General features: G+C 43.4%; 1 protein-coding gene across 1 annotated transcript in view; it reads right to left on the reverse strand.

Moving 5' to 3' along the window:
* The window catches only part of KIRREL2 (kirre like nephrin family adhesion molecule 2), a 55,492-nt gene that overhangs the window by 15,277 nt on the left and 17,434 nt on the right, over positions 1–22,781 (reverse strand). The window contains exons 2-8 of the mRNA XM_033962729.1: positions 15,965–16,114; positions 14,987–15,136; positions 10,940–11,097; positions 9,312–9,462; positions 8,056–8,161; positions 4,916–5,064; positions 3,964–4,091 (exon numbers count right to left, since the gene is read on the reverse strand). Of these exons, the coding sequence (XP_033818620.1) occupies positions 3,964–4,091; positions 4,916–5,064; positions 8,056–8,161; positions 9,312–9,462; positions 10,940–11,097; positions 14,987–15,136; positions 15,965–16,114 (992 nt within the window). The remainder of the gene's footprint in view (positions 1–3,963; positions 4,092–4,915; positions 5,065–8,055; positions 8,162–9,311; positions 9,463–10,939; positions 11,098–14,986; positions 15,137–15,964; positions 16,115–22,781) is intronic.

The following is a 22,781-nucleotide window of genomic DNA, read 5'->3' on the forward strand; positions in this document are numbered from 1 at the left end:
GGTGGTCTTGGAAATTCTCCTGAGCAAACTCCGGGCCCTTTTCCACCCCCCAGTTAGTCCACTCCACTCAACTGGTTCACACACTGAGTGGGTCTTTGGGTATTGTGCCTAGGTAGTTGTTTTGGGATCTCTTCCAGTGGTTTGTTAGTATCTCCTTGTGGTCCAAGGAAGGAAACTTTGTTAACCTTAGCATTGACCTTTTGTAACAGTGCTGCTTGTGTGGCATTAGACTATCTAGTGATCGAAAGAAAAAAAAAACAGACCTTTGCACATTTTTGCACTATAGGTGGGTGTATGAGGAGATTCACATTTCCTGCACAGCTAAGTCCGTGTGAAGTTCCCTTGTGTTGTATTTGACATTTAGCAAGGTCTCTGTTTGGAAGGAAAGATCTAAGCTTAAAAATGAAGTGGCCAGAAGTTATGGTAAAAGCAGATAGTTTAGCTGGTTTTAAGAAAGATTTGGACAAATTCCTGGAGGAAAAGTCCATAGTCTGTTATTAAGACATGGGGAAGTGTCTGCTTGCCCTGGATCGGTAGCATGGAATGTTGCTACTCTTTGGGTTTTGACCAGGTACTAGTGACCTGGATTGGCTACCATGAGAATGGGCTACTGGGCATGATGGACCATTGGTCTGACACAGTTAGGCTATTCTTATGTTATGTTCTCATCTGTAGGGGCCTTTGGTTTCACTTCTTATTTTAATGTATTTTTTTTCTGGGAACTTATCAGTATTTTTTATAATGGGAACAAAAATGGAAGAGAATTAATGTGTGTGGAATGGGGGGGGGGGGTAACTAATTTCTTCAGCTAAATAATTAAATCCACCTCAACCAGACATAGGAGAACTCACACACCATTCACACACCCTCCAACCAAAAACGTCAAAAGAAAAAACTGTTCGACAACCTCCTAACACTCGACCCCCAACTCTACAACCTATTGACCTCGACCACAAACTACAAAACCTTCAAAAAAGAAATAAAAACCCTTCTATTCAAAAAACACATAAAACCGAACTAACACAATCAGAACTGTCACAAGCATCACCTGCAACTACTCCATACGTACTTCTGATGTCATGACAATTCAGACATAATTTATGTTATGTTATGTTTGGAATAATGGTTACATTTATGAGGTTCAATAAAAGAAAATTTTCACTCCCTGTTTCTATTCTGACCATTTATACCGTTTCATGGTTATTACAAAAATATTTTTTAGAAGGAGGGTGAATGGGGGGAGGGGGGGTCAAAAACTGATGGGCCCCGGGTGCCACATACCCTAGGTACGCCACTGTATAAATGTATTTATTTTTGTTTTTTTATATTGATTTGATATGAAGTAGCAATAGTTATGCAAGAGGCAACTCCTTATTCTAAGTACAAAATATTCTAAAATAAAAAGAAATGTCCAATCTAAAGCACTGGAATGCTACTTTTGATTCATATCAATGCTTATCCTAAAATCCTCCTCAAAACAAGTTTCGAGAGTTGGCCATCTTCACATACTGTAAAATGCAGCATTGTTTCTACTGACTTCATCTGATCCAATCAATAAAATCCTTAATACACCCTCCTGTACTCATCATTCTGATACACTCTTTAATCATCAGTCAATTAGACCAGTGTTTTTCAACCTTTTTTGGGCAAAGGCACACTTGTTTCATGAAAAAAATCACGAGGCACACCACCATTAGAAAATGTTAAAAAATTTAACTCTCTGCCTATATTGACTATATATAAAGTAATTCTCTTGAATAGGAATCAAATAAACACAAAGAAAGTATTTTATAATTACTTTATTACGAAATAAAAATTATAAAATACTTTATTCAGTGCGAAACCTGGGCCTGTTTGGCTGAACACAAAGCTGATATTCTGGCTGGAATCAAAGAAAGACACACACGTAGCTCTTCGTCAACAGCTCTCAGTCTCTCTCTGTATTTGGTTTTTATAGCATACAAAAATAGACAAATATACCCTCCATCCTTTTTATTAAACCACAATAGCAGTTTTTAGCGCAGGGAGCTGCGCTGAATGCCCAGCGCTGCTCTTGACGCTCATAGGCTCCCTGCGCTAAAAACCACTATTGCGGTTTAGTAAAAGGTGACCATATTGTAAAATATAGACAGCAGATATAAATTCAGAACTGTGCATAGTAAGTGAAGGGAAGTTTTCATCTCTGGGAATTTACCCAGTTAACTATTAAGTTATTTGGGCAAATTCCTTTGAAAACTGCCTCCACTTTGCTAAATTTAAAATAAAATCATTTTTCCTACCTTGTCTGGTGATTTCTGGTTGCACTTTCTTCTTCTGACTGTGCATCCAATCTTTCTTCCCTTCTATCAGCCTGTATGCTTTCTCTCCTCCACACCTCATTCCCTCCCCCAACTTTTTCTTCCTCTCTCCCTGACCTTTCTTTCTTTTTTTCTGTTTCTCTTCTTTCCTTCTGTTTCCCTGCCTGCCCTCTTTCTTTCTTTCTCCCTGCCGTTCCCCAAGCCACTGCCACTGCCGCTGCCATCGGGGAACAGGACCCACCAATGGATAACAGGCCCCAAAGCCGACGCCGACGCATGCTCTCCCTGACGTCAATTCTACAATCGGAAAGGAAGTTCCGCCCAGCCAGGCAGCGATTGGCTGGCCCGAACTTCCTCTCCGACTGTAGAATTGACGTCGGGGAGAAGAAGACTTATCGGCTCGATAGATTAGATCGCCAAGACAAAGTGAGTCCTGGGTGATCGACTCACTTTGCCTTGGCGAGCTACTGGCGCCCCTGCCTCGGGCCCCCTGTCAGCTCCGGGCCCGGCGGCCCTGCGGCACACCAGGCAACATCTCGCGGCACACTAGTGTGCCGCGGAACAGCGGTTGAAAAACACTGAATTAGACTATTGCAACTCTCTCTACAAGGTTCTCCAAACAAAAGAACTTAATCTACAACTTATTCAAAATAAGGCTTGTAAACAAAATACCCCTCCCCCTTTTATCAAGCTGTGCTAGAAGTTTTTAGCACAGGCTATTGAGGTAAGTGCTCTGATGCTCAGATGAATTCTCTACCATTTACCGCACCAGCTTATGCTTAAAACCTCTAGTGTAGCTTGATAAAAGGGGCCCATAGGAAGATATGATCATATAACATTTCATATGAAAACAGCTCATTGATAAAAGTTGAATAAAATATGGCTTGAGATAACATTATCTCAAGCCATATTTTATTCAACTTTTATTCATAGGACCCCTGAGGAAGACAGGGTAGTCGAAATCCAGACCATGTTGGGTCCTTAGTTCCCATTCTTTGGGTCCTAGACATTTTATCATGTGGAATAAAAGATTGTATCTTCAATAAAGCCTGCATCTTGGATATCTTCTCCACAGTTGTTTTTGTTTTTGTCTGTTCCTTGGATCTGTGGGTCAATTTTTGGTTTGCCTATAGCAACATAGTAACATAGTAAAGGATGGCAGATAAAGACCTGCGTGGTCCATCTAGTATGCCATTCATTATCAGACCTATGGAACTCATTACCCCTGCTTTTTTGATCGAATTAAGGAAGATCTGAAGATGTTTCTTTTCACAGATGTATACAATATATAAGTGTAAGGTTGTAATCCGCCTTGTTAAAGGTAGACTATAAATAATAAACTGCTTTAAATCCAATTAATTTTATTTCTTTTGCACTATGGAGGCAGGTCCCTGGATACAAAAACCTTAAGTGGTTTCCCCTTTACCTGCTTTCCTATAGCTAATGCAGTTCTACCCCAACCTCTCACTATCATGTATTGTTTTGCAACACTTCCCTATCTCCCTGTTTTAGAATGTGTCGCTTAATTAGCAGGATAGAAAAATCTTAATATACTTAAAACTTAAACTGCTAATTTTCTAAGTATTATAGAAGGTGTCTTCCCATGTTTACTTATTGCTCTCTTGTTTGGCTATATGAATACACTGTGGTGAGCTACAAGACTCACCACGCTGGAGCCTTTCTTGGTCCAGGCCAAGGTAAGTGGTGGATTCCCTGCCCAGCTGCAGGTGAAGGCTGCATCAGAACCAACATCCACATTCACAGGCTTGGGTGCAGATGTCAAGCGGGGACCAACTGTAGGGAAAAAGGATAAAAATGGATGTTAGATAGTGTGGAGAGATGTTCTGTAGACTTTTGAAGCAGGTCATAGTCCCTGACCAAAGACACAATTGTACTTCTGACAACCCTACATCTCCCCACAATAGGGTCACCACAGGGTTCTGAGATATCAGCGACAGGCTGTGCCAGTCTGTTTCTTTGTTACAAATATGGACATTTGGAAAATTGCGCACATCCTGGCCTGGCCATCATAATTCCTATTGAAATGATTTTGGAAATGTGGGCTTGCAGTCTCTGTGCTATGAATACAGCATGAATAGCTGATGAGAGGCTGTGGAGAAGAGCTATTTCAAAACAGGACTTATATGTTTAAAAATATACGAGCCCTTTTCTTACAATAAAATGGAAAATGTAACACATACTTTTGAGGCGGGAGACAGGAAAAGAAACCAAGGAAGAATAATCTAAGGAAATACTTTTTTACAGAAAGGGTGGTAGATAAATGGAACAGTCTTCCAGAAGAGGTGGTAGAGACAGAGACTGTGTCTGAATTCAAAAGGGCCTGGGATAGGCACATGGGATATCTTGGACAGAGAAAGAGATAATGGTTACTACAGATGGGCAGACTAGATGGGCCATTTGGCCTTTATCTGCCATCATGTTTCTATGTTTCTATCAAAGGGCCAGGAAGAGAATCAAGGAAGAAGCAGTTTGCTTCTGAAAGAGCTCTTGCTTTAAGAGAAAACACTATGATGAACTGCTTTGAGCTAATATTAGAAAAGTAATTTAGAAATTCAAATTAAGTAAAGAATAATGAAGCATCATTGGTCTGTACTCACAATGGACATCCACTAGCGTACTGATGTTAGTGCTTCCCACGGCATTGGAGACCTCACAGGACACTGGCTCTGTGAAATACGTATGGTCTACTATAACTTCATAGTTGGCACCATTCGCCTCGGCGATAGGGACTCCTCCTTTTGCCCACCTATATGAGAGAGGTAGAGAGTAAGAAATGTAGCTTGTGTGAATGATCCATGTTTGAAGACCATATTGGCTCTTGCATACCCTCTTCCTGCTTGCAACATGCAGGGATGCAATGCTTAGACTCAACTCATATACTTAAGTGATGGGTAAACAGCAGGACTGGCTGATTCAGTCAAAGAATATTGTTAAGACACTTGTCACATAGCAGTTTGAAGCATTCTAGCTTTTTTCATGGTTTGAACAGGTACAAAAAACCCTTTAGCTGGGAGAGATGGATAGGAGCCTAGGATGATGGGGTGGAAGAGCAGAGTCAGTGAACACTCTAAGGGACAGAAGTGAGAGACAGTGAGGAATTCAAGGACAGGCTTGATGAAGAGGCCCTGGAGGGAGAAGGAGAGATGAAGCAGGACCTTGGCAGGGGACACCTGTGAGGAGAAGGAGGTAGAAAGGAGGGGGTGGGATTGAAATGAGTTTAAGAGGTGTGAGAGTTGTAGATATGCTTAGAGCAGAAGGAAAGAGATGGAGAAGAACCTAGAAGGGACATAAAAAGAAATAGGATAGGCAAAAGATGAGAAGAGAGCAGAAGTGGAGAATGTTAGGGAGATACTGATGCCTCACACTATCTGAGGCTCCCTTCTTATGTCAGTTACAAAATTCCATCACACTTCTTTTGCTGTGTGTGTCCTCTTTGTGGTTAAGCAGGACTTTGGACAATTTTTTTTTTTTTTTACAAACAGTGCTGTCTTGTACAAAGTGAGACACCTGGCCATAAACTTGGGGGTCCAATTTCTATAAGAAAAACACATATTTATATGTTCAGTGTAGAGAATGACAAGGGGACAAATTTGTCTCCTTCCCCACAGGAACTCAATTTCCCTGTCCCATCTCCGTGAGTTTTGTCATTGTCATTGTCGCTGTCCCTGCCCCATTCCTGTAAGCTCTGCCTTAACTGCACAAGCCTCGAACACTTATGATTTTAAAGTGTTTGAGGCTTGTGCAGATGAGGATGGAAATTGCAGGAATTGGGCAGGGACAGGAAAAGAACTGACGGGGATGGGACAGGAAAAGGAGTTCCAGCGTGGACGGAGAAAAATTTGTCCCCATGTCATTCTTTAGTTCAGTGATGGAATAAACCCAGGACTGGACTCAACGGGGCCGATATTCAGAGTATGGGAGTTAGTCAGGCTAATTCCTGCAGTCAGTGCTGAGCCCGGATATTCAATACCTGTACTCACTTGAAGAAAGAAGAGAACGGGGAGACATGATTGAAACGTACAAATACATCACGGGACGTATCGAGTCAGAAGATAATATCTTCTGTCTCATGGGACCCTCAACAACCAGAGGGCATCCGCTGAAAATCAGAGGAGGGAAATTTCATAGCGACTCCAGGAAGTACTTTTTCACCGAGAGAGTGGTGGAGCGTTGGAATGGACTCCCACTGCAGGTGATTGAGGCCAGCAGCGTGACTGATTTTAAGAAGAAATGGGATACTCATGTGGGATCTCTAAGGGAATGAACTCTGGGGGGAGGCAAATTGCAATGGGCAGACTTGGTGGGCTATAGCCCTTTTCTGCCGTCATTTTCTATGTTTCTATGTTTCTATGTTTCTACCCGGCTGATTATAGTGACCAGCATTGAATATCCAATCTATTTTGTCCACTAAAAACTTAGTCAGCCATGTCAATATTCGTCAGCTATTTAAGCAGCCCAATTTGGATTCTCAACTTAACCAGCCAGCGACATAAATTTTGTGAATAGCTGGCTAGCCTTTATTTTTCAGTGGCCATCTTGTGCTGAATATTAGAGCCAGTAGCTGTTCCCATTTGGCTAAATAGTGCTGAATATTGGATGGAGGCTGTCTAGAAAAACATGGAGCAAGCTGGTACAGTGAACTTGGCCAAGGTCTGTGCTCATAATATGAAGAGGGAAAAATGCTCATAATATGCATTTCTCCCTCTTCATCCACCCCATAAAGTCAGCAGAAAGAACCAAGTCTTTGGTACTGTATTACAGCAGTTTCTGCAAGGTTTTCTCTCAGAAAGGAGAATGTCAGAAAAAGCCAGTGATAGGCTTTTTGGTCAGGGATGTCAGAGCTGTCTAGTGACTCCGTTCTGGATTTCTGACAGTCACCATCCTGATGAATTCTAGTAAATGCAGTGCTAATTTTCACATTGGGGCTAGAGACACCAGAATCCATTGGAATATAAGCCCAAAAACTAGAACTGCCAGTCGTCTTCCTTAGTAGAAGAGTATTTCAGTCTGCTTGTTAAACATCACTACTACTACTACTATTTGAGTTGAGGTGCAGAAATTGGTGGTAGAGCAGTGGCCATTCTGGTGCGTAGGGGTGGTAGAGCACAACTGGAGAATGAATGAGGATGTTAGAGAGAGGAAGTGTAGGAGTTGGAGAGGGATCAATAGCATAGACCCTGAAGTCACCAAGGATGACGAGTGTTCCAGAAAGAAGGAGATCCAAGAGTCAAAGTGAGTAATTCATCGTCATGACTGACTTTTCATAAAGTTATAACACCTTTGTGACAAAAATCATTATAAATTGCTCTGAACAAAGATTCCCCCATTTTTAGAGCAGTGGCAGATAGGGGCAGTAGTAATGCAGTTCCTCTTTCTTACCTCTAGAGGGCACTATGAACTAGACAGCGAGGCAGTCTATGAGATTATGCTCTGCTACGGATCTGTGATTACTAACCAAGTATGAATGGAAATGTTAACACTAAAAGACTTCTGAGTTATCAATATTCATGCTTTAATTTTTACAACTATGAATTTGATGAACAAAAACAGAGAGGACAGGAGTGGGAGAAGGCTAGAATAGGTTGTGCCTATATACTAGTGTCCCAAGCTGAAAGGGGATGAGATATCTGAGAGGGTGATACCACTATCATTGAAGTCTCTGGAGGTGAGTGATACAGTTTGGTTCCTATGAGGAGGGGTTTCAGTGATCTCTCTTGCATCAGAGAGACAGCCTTACCTGTATCCTGTCACCTCAGGGTTGGATGTGGCAGCACAGAGGAAAGAGACCTTCGCTCCTTCTGGAACAGTGTGTGGTTGGATAGACAGAGTAACAGTTGGGGGATCTGCCAAGGGAAAATCAGAACCAGCCATGAGTGAGACATGGTTAAAGCATTGCTTCCTCACACAGACACATTGGCCTAAACATACCACACAGACATATTCTCACACTCTAAGATTACTTAGGCAGATGCCTCTGACACCTGGAAGAGTACTTAGGCTGCAGGAAGGTATGTGCTAGGGATTCCCTGGGTTCTTGACATGTGAGAGCATGAGGAGTGGATCACTTTTTTTTTTTTTGTAGTAGGAAATATAATCCTCCCCAGGTCAATATTCAAAATGATTTAACCAGTCAGAAACAGCTACTGAAAATAACTGGTTAGTGCCAGACTGAAAACTGGCTATTTCAGGGCATTCCAGGGGCAAAGTTAGAACTTGGCCAGTTATGTAATATTCAGAACCTAACTGGTCAAGGTAACTGCATAAAACCAGTCCTACCTTTATGTGATATCCCATAGTCAGTTAAGTGCTGAACGTCGCTCCTAACTGACTATTCATTAGGTGGCTTCAGAAATCCAAAAATCCAGCGCCAGTGCTTGGACACAGCCCAGCTCTTATTTATTTGCTTTGCAGAAAGAAAAAAAGCCACCCCCCTCCGATTGTGTTACTGGCACTGATCATTCCTGACGCAGGCATTCTGCTGAAACACAGCCTGTGTCAGGTCTCGCATTAAAACTCACTTTTGGAGAACTATTGTGCTTTTTTTGTTTGGCATCATCTTTTGTGTTTTTGATTCCCTCTCCTCTGGGGCCTGGAGCATGGATGAGACATGGCTGTTTCTCCTACTTGTGTGCGCACCTATTAGAATACTCTAAGTTGTGGGCACTGCATGGCCTACTGAGGCACACCAGCTTATGACAGCTGTAGACCTACTGTAGCATAAGTGGATGTGCCTAAATGAGGTGGATTGATGCCAATGTATGCTCATATTCTATCATGAAAACTTGGCATCGAAATACCATCATAGAATTGCTGCTCAGCATACGGCATCGAGGCATCCAATTTGAGGCACCAAGTTATAGAATTGCTGCCATATACTTTTAAACTGGCTTCCGAGAACTAACACCCCTTTCCTTAGGTCAGAAGAGAATAAGCAGGAGCAGAGCAGGAGTGCCAGAAAGTACAAGTGAATCGGAGTAAGATGATGGGACTTACACTGTATATTGAGTGTTACTGATGTCTGCTTGCCTGCAGGTGCAGCTGGGTTGGTAACACGACAAGTGAAGCTTTTTCCCATGTCCTTGTGATTGGGGGTGATGAGGAATGTGCTGACTGTGCTCTCTCGTCTCCCATCATCCATCGTAGTCTGAGAAACAGAAACAGAAGCAGTGTGAGAGGCAAGCCATGTCCAGGCACCAGTGAGAGTCTTGTGTAACCTTATTCTACAATTATTTTTTAAACTCTTTTATTTTTAACTTCTTTGTTATTGATTTGCTACCATACATACAAATTGCTTTGGAAATTAAATGTTCTGAATCTGTGCAGTGAAAGGTTCCAGGTGTGTCTGTCTGCCTGGGGCTCATCTTTACAAAGTGAGAGAAGATGAAAAGGAGGGGAGGAAAAGAGAGTTCAGGAGAGAGGGGCAGGGAATCAGCATAATGGAGAGTGGGTGAGAGAGTAAAGGAGAAAAGAATGGAAGAGCGAGAGAGATAAGAGAGAAACAGTGGAAGGAAGAAAGGAAGAAAATAAAAAAATGATTTAAGAAAAAAAAAAGAGATGAGGAGAAATAAACACAAGAAGAAATAAAAACATGGAAAGGAGAGTGGCACAGTCACAGAGACACCCAGAAAAAGTGACTGAAAGCCAATTGAAGGAAGACAAAAATAGAAAAAAGGAGGGAAGGACTGATACCTGAAACAAGTACTCATCTATGGGACTCCCTTATGAAAGAATATGGAGAAGAGACAACAGAGAAAGGGAATTGAGAGAGGTTTGTAAATTCAGGAGTGGCATGGAGCGGGATAATAGGGCATGGTTGGTTATGCACTCCAATAATGCTAAGACATCATGAAAATAACAGGTGGCAAATTAAAAAGAAACTGGAGGAAGTATTTTTTGTCTTATTACACAATTAAGGTGCGGAATGTGTTACCAGAGGATATGGACAAGGCCTGGGTGTTTAAAAGCAGGTTGGACAAATTCCTGGAGGAAAAGCCCATATGTCATTCTAGCCAGGTAGATTTGGCGAAAAAACATCCCTTGTCCCTGGATTGAGCTGCAAGGATGGGATCTGCCGGGTACTTATGATGTGGGTTGGATGGTGCTTTGGTCTGACTTAGCTTAGTGCTTCTGGTTCTTATGTTATTTCCATTCTGTACCTTATAATTCTTTCACTTTGTCACTTTAATTATTTCTTTTACAACATGCTCACAAACCATAGGGTCAATAACCAGATGGAAAAATCTTGAATGCCAGAATGACCAAAATTGTGTGCTGGTAATTGTAGATGTACATCAGACTGACAAAGAGCATGAGAGGCCAAGGCTGGGAATGGGGATGGGGGTGCACAGGACAATAAAATAATAATAGAAAAAAAACACTCCCTCATCTCAACAAGAGGAAAGGCAGTAAAGAGAAACACACAGAATAGTTGAAATAAAAAGGAAAAAGTCTAAAAAGTTAGACAACAAAACTTTCTCATAAGTAAATGAAATGTTCCCTCTGGCTCTTTAAAATATTGACTGGGACCCATTTTCAACACATCTTGTCACTTCTGACAATAGACCTTCTTAGACCTAAAAATACAGAAAGAAGAATAATTTCAACCCTCCTCCCCCCCTCACCTTGGTGTGAATGGCACTGTCCTGCAACTCCCCATCCCGGTACCAGGAGATCTCAGCAGCAGGTTTGGCCCCAGAGGCATGACAGGTGAGGTTGTAGGGCACGCCAGCTTTTAGCCTGAGGATGGGACCATCCAGAATGATGGGATCTTCAGGAGGAACTGTAGGGCAAAGGAAGGAATATGGTCAGTTTTGGGGGGTACCTTTGGCTGTACACTAACAGTTCCCTATTAGACTTGTAGCCACTGCAGAGAGCCTGTGTTAGAGCCAAGCATTGATAGCTTAGAGGGGCATAATCAAAAGAAACGTCTAAGTCCCTTTTGACCTAAGTCTCTGGATGCAGAAAGCAGGCAGCAGAGAAATATCCATAATTTTTAAAAAAACATCCAGAATGAGTTTTTTTTAAATTTTTTTTTAAAGAATGGCCTACCTCTACATTCACCAGCTTAATTGCCCAAACCACCACTACGTCTATCCTTAAGTAACATTCCCAACCACAAAATCGCCCCAAGTCCCAAACACCCAAAATAAGGTCTTTTAGGCGAAAGAGGGGCCATTCCTTCGCTTAAAAGCAGGATTCTGTAACTGGTATCTGTCAAAAACTGGTTACAGAATCCTGGAACTGTCGTCCCCCCTCCTACTCCCCGCAATGATTGCAACAGGAGAGATGCCCAATTTCTCCTGCTGAAACTGCTGTGATCACCGGCAGGAGGGAGCCCAAGCCCTCCTGCTGGCAAGAACACCCCCCAAACCCCAATCCGAATACCGGCAGGAGGGAGCCCAAGCACTCCTGCCAGCAAGAAAAACCATCCCTGAACCCTGATCTGAGCCCTGGCAGGAGGGAGCCCAAGCCCTTCTGCTAGCAAGAATACCCCCCTGAACCCCGAATCTTAGGTTGGCCCATGTGTCTAAGGCCTCACCCATAGGAGGCGCCTTAGGCAACTGGCCAAATTCCGGTTGGCCCAGTTGCCTAAAGCCCCTGCGATGGGCAGGGCCTTAGGCGCCTGGGCCAATCAGGCCCTAGACCCCTCCCTGGTGCATCCCACAATGCACTGGGAAGGGGCAGGCCTGCCATTTGGAGGAAAGCGGGCCTGCCGGCCAGCCAGAGGGATAACCTGTCCATCCATCTTTTAAGTGTGTGGGAAGGGGGGGTTGGGGTGATATGGAGGGGGTCCGGGGGAAGGGGGTTCAGGGGAGGGGTTATGTCGGCAGGGGGGCTTGGGCTCCCTGCTGCTGTTGATCGGTTCGGGGAGACGGGGAGGTTGGCCTGTAGGAGGGCTTGGTCTCCCTCCTGCCGGTGTTTGGTTCAGGGGGGTGGGGGGTTCTTGATAGCAGGAGGGCTTGGGCTCCCTCCTGCTGGTGTTCGGATCGGGGTTCGGGGGGGTGTTCTTGCCGGCAGGAGGGCGTGTGCTCCCTCCTGCTGGTGATCGTGGCAGTCCAGGGGGAGGTGTCGGCAGGAGAGACTGGGTGGTTAGGAGGGTTCGCGGCATGAGAGATTAGGCATCTCTCCTGCCACGATCATTAACAGTGTGGGGGGACAGGTTGCCTGTGCTGCTGAACTGATCGCGGCAGCCACGATCAGCTCAGTGGCCCGATTAGAAACTTATACTTGATTGACTTGGTCTAAGTCAAAATGTATAAGTTCCGTCTGGCAACCTGTTAAACCTTTTTGGTTATGGCTGCCAGATGGCTAAATCTAGGTCGGCCCACCTCCCGCCCACCTTCCACTCTATCCACTCCTCCAAAAATGCCCTTTTTGATCATCTAAGAACCGACTTAGGCCACTTTTTGAATGTTATTTTTTTTAAAATTATGAGCCCCTTAGTGTATGGCTTTTAAAGTAAGTGTAACACTCAGTTTTTGCTCACTAATCTATTAAACAAAATTATGTATATACAAATAGAGCATGCCCAAAACTTGGCAGGGAGAACACACATGATGCATGAACACACAATTTTATGCTAACGGAAGCTACTGCTGTTTGCATGTCTGAGCAGAAAAGCTTACCGGCACTCCTCTGTGCCTGGGTTAGAATGGTTTTCTGAGCATAAACATTTGTGAGACATCATGAAACATTGGCCATCGTTGGCAAATTCTAACATTATTTTCCCAGCATTCCAGTGTTCGATCACTGGACAGAAGCGGCAGTCGTTACTAACAGCACAAGGCAAGGCAAATGTTGGGATGTATCAATAGAGGCTTCGTCAGCCGTCAACCTGAAGTCATGATGCCGCTCTACAGAGCCATGGTGAGACCTCACCTGGAATACTGTGTGCAGTTTTGGAGACCACACTACCAAAAAGACGTGCTTCGAGCTGAGTCAGTCCAACGAATGGCCACTAGAATGGTCTCCGGACTCAGGAGTCTCCCATACGAGGAAAGACTGGACAAACTGCATCTCTATACTCTTGAGGAGCGTAGAGAAAGGGGAGACATGATTGAGACGTTTAAATACATCACAGGTCGTGTCGAGACGGAAAGCGATATATTCTTCCCCAGGGGACCCTCGGCCACAAGGGGGCACCCGTTCAAACTCAGAGGAGGGAAATTTAATGGTGACACCAGGAAGTATTTCTTTACAGAACGGGTGGTAGATCACTGGAACAAACTTCCGGTGCAAGTGGTCAAGGCCACCAGTGTACTCGACTTTAAAAATAAATGGGACATCCACGTGGGATCCCTAAGGAGGTCGAGCTAAGGAATTGGGTCATTAGCACTCAGACTTGATGGGGTGGGACAAAATAGTGGGCAGACTTGGTGGGCTGTAGCCCTTTTCTGCCGTCATCTTTCTATGTTTCTATGTTTCTATGTAAAACGATTGATCAAGGTGGAACAACATAAGATAAGTCTTGTTTGTTTTCCACTATGTAGTTATTTGAATATTTGAACTTTCAATTGTATCACGCTTTACAAAAAAGGGGTTTTCTGGCTGATGATTAAAGCATGGGGGAGGGGGGGAGGGGAGCCGATAAACGTATCTAGGTCTCTCTCATAGCCCTGGTGCCTGGTGCAAAATAGTACCTTGTGGCTTCTGAGGCCTTTTCCCTTTTGATATCCTTTTGTTCAAAAAATCTGTTTGAAAAAGTTAGGGTGAATTCTTGGCATAAAACCCAGCATTCGTATAACTGGAGGTTGTTTTGAATATTTATGGTTAATATTTACTCCGGTTCCTCTATTTTTGAAGCTGTGATTGAAGAACATTCCAGCCCACGCGCAGATACAATTTCTGGTCAGACCTGTGTGCACAACCCATTCTGGGTTTTTTAAAAAAATCCAGGCTGTTCATGGAGGCCACAGGAAAGTTGACAGATCCCATATTCTAAAACAAGGGAAAACCAGGGTCCAACTCTCTGCAGTGAAAGACAATCCAGAGCAAACAAACCAAAAAAACTGCAGGTGAATGTACACGATGAAGGCAGTCTTTATTGTGACAAATAAATCTTTTGAATAAAAACCTTTTACCAGGTAAGGGACCCAACACGGTCCGTGTTTCGGACTAACCTTCGTCAGGGGTCCACTTTTGATAAAGGGAATTTTATCAAAAGGAAAAAAGGGCCTTTATCAAAAGTGGACCCCTGACGAAGGTTAGTCCGAAACACGGACCGTGTTGGGTCCCTTACCTGGTAAAAGGTTTTTATTCAAAAGATTTATTTGTCACAATAAAGACTGCCTTCATCGTACACAGATCCCATAGTCTAGCAGGAAAAAATAAGAACCAGCACGAGATCCTCACAGATGCTACTGTCTCTTCAGACCCTGCTGCTCAGGTTTCCGCATTGTGCTCAGCCTTAAAATCTTTTGCTTCCTTCTGTGTAGCGAAGGGAAATAGCAAATAGCCTCATTACCATTGGTTTTAATATGCTGTGCACTGTGTCTAATGCAAGGTTTTACACAGGGTTAGCTTCTGGGCAAAACCCTTTTCAGCATCATGTGCTAACCCTCTCTACAATTGGCCCCTCAGTCCATGCTCAGGGTATGAAGGCTCTAGTAATAAAAAATGGGTGCACTGTGAACTTCCCAGCACTACCCCCCTTATGATGTTTAACTTACTGAAAACGGTGAGTTTTGCTTGTTGAGACCGCAGCGCTGCCTGGGTAGCCTGGCATTCGTACACTGCATCATCGGCGAGCTCCACATGATTGATGCGCAGATTGTGTTCCCCTGATGCTGGGTCCCCAACAATGGAGTAACGAGACCATCCTATAGAGAAAATTCAAGTTGGAAGGGAAGTTGGGGTAATTAGTCTCAGTGATGGCTTTGCCTACACTATAGAGTTCTGCTGCACGACTCATATTCCGTGAAAGCAGATTTACTCCCATTACCCCTCTCCTAAAGTCACTTCATTGACTGCCCATCTGTTTCTGAATACAATTCAAACTCCTCTTACTGTCCTCTAAATGTATTCACTTAGCTGCCCCCCATTATCTCTCTTCACTTCTCTCCCCCTATGTTCCTCCCTGCATGCTCCGCTCAACAGGTAAGTCCCTCCTATCTGTGCCCTTCTCTTCCTCTGCCAACTCCAAACTCCATCCTTTCTGTCTTGCTGTGCCATATGCCTGGAAAAAAACTGTCTAAATCCCTACGGCGGGCTCCGTCTCTGGCAGTGTTCAAGTCCAAGTTAAAAGCCCACCTCTTTGAGACTGCTTTCAATTCCTAACTCTTCTCACCTTGGGTTCTGCATCCCCAACCCTCAATATCATGTTTGTCTGTCCAAGTTAGATTGTAAGCTCTTCCGAGCAGGGACTGTCTATTTAATGTCAAAATGTATAGTGCTGTAAACACCCTTCAGTGCTATAGAAGTGTTAAATAGTAGTAGTAGAGTTCATTCCAGAATATATAAGGCTGTCATATATGAGGCTTTTATAAAGCACCAGGGATGATTGACCAAAACAGCATCCTAGAGGCATCTTTTGCCTTCCATTCCCAGCGTTCGCTCCCTCCACCAGATTCGTTTTATGCTCCCTTTGTCCTATCACCTTCTTTTCTTCTCTCTTCTTTTATCTCACAGTGCAGCAATGTTTTACCTACCTGGTAAATCTCTTTCACCCCCAAGGGCCAGCCCATCTTTGGTCCACTGCACCATTCCTCTGTAGCCCACCACCACACATGCCAGGGTTACTGATTGGCCAGCAACGGTCACGTGATCTGTTGGCTGATGGGAGAAGTGTGCTGCCAGACCTGAGGAAAGCAAGAAGATTGGATCATCATGAGATATTACAGAGAAATAACTGCTGGCAGGACTTGGGTAAACAAATATTTTAGGGCCTCCTTAGTGTAGACCCAAGGGTTGCAGCATCCTGACCCAACTTTTCCTTTGTGGCTCACCTTCCTCTTCCAGCCAACTTTTGCTTTACAGCACTCTCTCCTGCTTGTCCGCATGATGGCTGATGCCACCACAGGTTTAAACAAGAGAACAGGAAGTACCCATTCTCATATTTAAACTTGCAGCAATGCTGGTGGTCATGCAGAAAAGAGAACAGTGGCAAGAGCAAAACACAATGGAGGGCATTTTCGATATGACGACTTAAACCGAGTTTAGACATTTTGTGAAACATGCACATAAAATCCACTACCAAACATGTCCTTTTTCAAAGCTGCAAAATGTCTATCTTATTTTTCAAAAATGGATGTATTTGTGCTCAGTGTATCTATCTTTTTGAACCATTTTCAGAAAAAACCATGTCCAAAGAAAAATGCTCAAAACGAGCTATTGGGATGTAGGAAGGACCAGCATTCATAGTAGACTGGCCACATAGAGATCCCAGCAGAGCAGTGGGGTTCCCTATGGGGCACTAAAGTGAATCTCATATAAAATGTCCCAGGTACATATCCCACCACAGCCCACCATATACTGTATGGTGAGCCCCGCAAAACTTACTGTATCCAATTGTACACCACACCAATAGCTCTTATGTCTGCATGTGACAACTATATATGGGTAAAGCAGGATTAGAATGGAGTTTGGAAGATTTACAAATTTCACTGTAAGTGTAGAGGTTAGAGTGGTATATGGGCCTGAGTCCCCATATCTATGGTTCACTACATTGCCTGCCAGGTACTCCAGGAATCTGTTTTCTGCGCTATTGAAGTTGTCATACAAGCAGATATGTACTATTCCATTCACATCTTTAGAGGGTGGGAGGGAGGTCAATTACCACTGGAGAAATATGGGGGGGGGGAGGAGGGGGGGTTGTGTTTACATTCCTCCAGTGATCATCTGGTCACTTTGAGTACCTTTTTGACACTTGTTGTTAAAACATAGAAACATAGAAATAGACGGCAGATAAGGGCCCACGGCCCATCTAGTCTGCCCACCTTAATGTCCCTCCCCTACCTTTGCCCTGTGAATAGATCCCATGTGCCGATCCCATTTGGCCTTAAAATCAGGCACGCTGCTGGCCTCAATCACCTGTAGTGGAAGACTATTCCAGCGATCAACCACTCTTTCAGTGAAAAAGAATTTCCTGGTGTCACCTCGTAGTTTCCCGCCCCTGATTTTCCACGGATGCCCTCTTGTTGTCGTGGGACCCTTGAAAAAGAAGATATCTTCCTCCGCCTCGATGCGGCCCGTAAGATACTTGAACGTCTCGATCGTGTCCCCCCTCTCTCTGCGCTCCTCGAGCGAGTAGAGCTGTAATTTGTCAAGCCGTTTTTCGTACGGTAGATCCTTGAGTCCCGAGACCATCCGGGTGGCCATTCTCTGCACCGACTCCAGTCTCAGCACATCCTTGCGATCATGCGGCCTCCAGAATTGCACACAGTATTCCAGGTGGGGCCTCACCATGGAATACAGGTCTAGCCCCAGACATTTAACTGTGCCCTGGACGTATTCTTAAATATTTAATTATGGCAAAAAAAAAAAAAAAAAAAAATGTGATTGGCAAAAGTACAGGCAGAAGAAAAATGGCTAGAAATGTATAAATATGAGAAAATATTTTTTTCAGACATATTGGAGAAAGGAGGAAGACTAGAAAAGGACTTGTGAGACTAAAAGATGCCGAGAGCTGCTACGACTACGATTCATTATTTCTATAGCGCTACCAGATGCATGCAGCGCTATACGGTCACAAAGAGTAAGAAAACAGTCCCTGCTTCAAAGAGCTTACAATCTAAACCGGCAAGACAGACAAACAAGATGTCATGGATACAGTTAAGGGGAACAGTTAATCAGCGGGCTGGGTTGGAGGGCAGAGGAGGTACAGTATAATCAAACCATTGTGACATCACTTATTGGTGGAAGAGCCATTATGACATCAGAAGCTCAGCTCTGCTTCCCAAAGACAAACAGGATGTCATGGATACAGTTAAGGGGAACGGTTAATCAGCTGGCTGGGTTGGAGGGCAGAGGAGTAGGGTTAAGGATTGAAAGCTATATCAAAAAGGTGGGTTTTCAGTCTGCTTTTAAACAAGGGAAGGGGCCTAAAGGACAAACTTGGTTAATTTATTCCAGGCATAGTGGGCAGCTTGATGAAAGGAACGAAGTCTGGAATTGGCAGAGGAGGAGTAGGGTAATGTTAAGAGTGATTTATCTGAGGAACGGAGTTCTCTGGGAGGTGTACACGGAAAGAGAAGCGAGGAAAGATATTGAGGATCAGCAGAATGAACACACTTGTAGGTCAGCAATAAGATCTTGAACTGTATGCGATGGCAGGTAGGGAGCCAATGAAGTGACTTAAGGAGAGGGGTGACATAAGCGTAACAAGGTTGGTAGAAGATGAGTCGCGCAGCAGAGTTTTGCACAGATTTCAAGAGGGAGAGGCGACACTGAGGGATACACGTTAGGAGTAGATTGCAGTAATCTAAGCGTGGAAAGCGATGAGGAAAAAGCAGATGTACTAAACAAATATTTCTGTGTTCATGGTAGAAAAGTCTGGAGAAGGACCACTATTGGCTGGCAAAGTTATAAATGAGAATGAAGTAGATACCATGTTGTTCATGGAAAAAAAGTGTTTATAAAAAATTTGAAAAACTGAAGGTGGACAAAGCCATGGGACCGAATGGGATCCATCCTAGGATATTGAGTGAGCTCAGAGAGGTTCTAGTAGGTCTTCTTGAAGATTTGTTCAATAAATCCTTGGAGATGAGACTGAAGAAGAGCAGATGTAGTCTCTCTTCACAAAAGTGGTCACAGTGATGAACCGGGAGAATACAGGCTGGTAAGCCTCACTTTGGTTATTAGAAAAATAATGTAAGTGTTGATGAAGGAAAGGATAGTGAATTTCCTAGAATCTCATGGGTTACAAGATCCAAAGAAATATGGTAAATCGTGCCAAACGAATCTGATTGAATTCTTTGAGTGGGTCATAAGAGAACTAGATCAAGGGTGTGTGTTAGATGTAATTTACTTAGATTTCAGCAAAGCCTTTGACATGGTTCCTCATAGGAGGTTCTTGAATAAACTTGACAGACTGAAGTAAGTAAACCAAAGTGGTGAACTGGATTAGAAACTGGTTGACAGACAGATGCCATAGGGTGGTGGTTAATGGAATTCACTCAGAGGAAGGAAGGGTGAGTAGTGGAGTGCATCAAAGATTGGTGCTGGCACTAATTCTGTTCAATATGTTTGTGAGTGACATTGCCGAAGGGTTAGAAGGTAAAGTTTGCCTTTCTGTGGATGATATCAAGATTTGTAACTGAGTGGACACCCCGGAGGGAGTGGAAAATATGAAAAAGATCTGCAAAAGTTGGAAGAATGGTCTAATGTTTGGCAACTAAAATTCAATGCAAAGAAGTGCAGAATGATGTATTTGGGGAGTAGAAATCCGAGGGAGATGTATGTGCAGGGAGAACATAAGAACATAAGAAGTTGCACAGACAGGGAGAGGTATCTTGGGATGATAGTGTCTCATGATCTGAAGGTGACAAAATAGTGTGACAAGGCAATGATTGTAGCCAGAAGGATGCTAGGTTGTATAGAGAGAGGCATAACCAGCAGAAGAAAGGAGGTATTTATGCCCCTGTATAAGTCATTGGTAAGGCCCCACTTGAAGTATTGTGGTCAGTTTTGGAGGCCATATCTGGGTAAAGATATAAGAAGACTTGAAGTGGTCCAGAGGAAGGTGATAAAACTGGTAGAGGGTTTGAGCCAAAAGACATACAAGAAGAGACTGGAAGACCTGAATGTGTATCAAGTTTCAAGTTTATTTAAAATATTTGATATGATCGCAATATCAAAATCCAAAGCTATTTACAAAGATTAAAAAAATAAAAATAAAAACTCCAACAAACAGGACCCTAAAACCAATTATAACATAAAGATGCAGTTGAGGGGGAGGGGGTAAGAAAAACAAACAATGGAGTAAATACAATTCCAAAATAAATGAAAAAGGATAGGTAAAGAGACAAAAGGTTAGGGAACGTTACCCACTTAATTTCTACTTAACAGTGTTCCTTGCCCAGATATATTCCAGAGTGAGGTCATGTGATTTTAGTTGGGTCAGTTAAAGGCGTCCTTTAGAGGAGAGATGGGATGGGGTAATATGATACAGATGTTTAAATATTTGAAAAGTATTAATATAAAGCCAAATTGTTTTCAGAGAAGAGAAGATGGTAACCGTGTCGAGCTCCATTCTCATGGAGATGATGCGGTATATAAACTTAAGGTTTAGATTAGATTAGATTAGATTAGAGGGCATAATTTGCATAAATTGAGGTTGTAGAGTGGTAACATAGTAGTAATGGTAGGACATTCTTTTTCATGAAGAGGGTAGTTGATGCCTGGAATGTCCTCCTGAAGGAGGTGGTGGAGAAGAAAATGGTGACATAATACAAAAAAGTATGGGAAGAACACAGTGGTATTAACTGAAGAACAAGGGCCGCTACTAGGCAGCGTTGCACGGGCTCTACCCTGTATATGGTAATTCGGTTTAGAATGGGCTGGGGAGGGCTTTGATAGAAATTCCAGTCATTGAGAACATGAAGAGCGTGCTGGGTGGACCTTCATGGCCTTTATCCCGCAAATGACGCGAGGGTTTGGATAGGCTGGAGTGAGCTTCAACCGCAGCGCCAGTCGTTGGAACCCAAGGCATCGAGCGAGCTTAGACAGTAACTCCAGTAGTTCCAGGTGGACTTCTACAGTCTAGCACCCAGAAATAGCAAAGAAGAAAGATAATCCAATTGAAGCATTAATTTGTAACGATTGTAACTGTTGGGCAGACTGGGTGGACCATTCAGGTCTTCATCTGCCATCATTTACTATATTACTATGTAATTTTATGTCAATAGAAACATAGAAAAATGACGGCAGAAAAGGGCCAAAGCCCATCAAGTCTGCCCACTCCAGTGACCCTTCCCCCATGAGTTTGCTCACCAACCTCCTGCCCTTACCTCATTAGAGATCCCACATGAATATCCCATTTATTTTTGAAATCTGACACGCTGTTGGCCTCAATCACCTGCCGTGGGAGTTCATTCCAATGATCGACCACCCTCTCAGTGAAGAAATACTTTCTGGAGTCCCCATGAAATTTACCCTCTCCTGATTTTCAGCGGATGCCCTCTGGTGGACGAAGGTCCCATAAGACGAAAGATATCCTCTTCCACCTCGATACGACCCGTGATATATTTAAATGTCTCAATCATGTCTCCCCTCTCTCTTCGTTCTTCAAGTGAGTACAGCTGCAATTTATTCAGCCTTACTTCATACGGAAGATCCTTGAGCCCCGAGACCATCCTGGTGGCCATCCGCTGAACTGACTCCATTCTCAGCACATCTTTCTGGTCTCCAGAATTGAACACAATATTCCAAATGAGGTCTCACCATGGACCTGTACAGTGGCATTATGACCTCTGGCATCCACTGGCATATGGGTTGTTGTTTTTTTATTTGCAATGATCTGCGTACTGTTTTAATTTGTAATATTGAAACTGTATCATATTGTGATAAATTGTGATCCACTTAACATACCTAACGTAAAATATTACAAAATATTCCATTAAACTAGTTTGCAGGATTTTGTGGGGTTTTACCCTTCTTTTCTGGTCCATAGTGAATACCAGTTCCCTAATTTGCTTTCTTCACAACTTTCATGATTTTACGGGTTTGTGCAAGGCATCTTGGGCTAAGACTTGCTGAAAGAGAAAATGGGGCCTGGGGTTCATCGTTTGTAAAGTCAGATAGTAGTCCTTGCAAATCCACCATACGGTGGGGCAGTGAGGGGGAGGCATTCTCTGTTTGTGAATCCTCAGTCAGTCTTTTCATTGAGGGATAAATCCAAGTAAATGGGTTTCTAATTGCAGTTGAATGAGGGGGTCCCTCCCCCCTCTAGGAGGCAGCCTTGGGATGAATAGGGCATTATGAAGTGTCTGCCTTTGTGTGCACTCGATTCTACGGCTGGCGCAGATCTGGTTGACCTCTGTGAGGACGTGAGGAGGGAGCTGATGGTGGGCGGGTGGGTGAGACAGAAGGAGATAGATGAGTGGATGGGATAAGGTAATAAAGGAAGAAAATGGACAAGAAACCTGAGAGAGAGAAAAGTCAAAGGAATCAGACAAACAAATAAGGTAAAATGAAGAAAGATAAAATTATATGGAAGAATGGTGAAAGGCAGGTGAGAAGTAGAAAATGTGAACAGGAATTAAAAATAAGGAGAGAATGCCAGACAAAAAGAAAAATACAAAGAAGAAATAGAGAAAAACTAAAAGAGAAATGATAAGAAATAACCCCTCCCCCCTTTTACAAAAGCGCAGTGTGGGTTTTAGTGCTGGCCCTGATAGTAACAGCTCCAACACGCATAGAATTCCTATAAGCGTAGGAGCTGTTACTGCCATGGCCGGCACTAAAAATCGTGCTAAGCTTTTGTAAAAGGGGGTGGGGGGAGAAATCACTGTAACAATGTAAAAGAAA

Source organism: Geotrypetes seraphini, chromosome 11, assembly GCF_902459505.1.
Source record: "Geotrypetes seraphini chromosome 11, aGeoSer1.1, whole genome shotgun sequence".
NCBI classification, from domain to species: domain Eukaryota; kingdom Metazoa; phylum Chordata; class Amphibia; order Gymnophiona; family Dermophiidae; genus Geotrypetes; species Geotrypetes seraphini.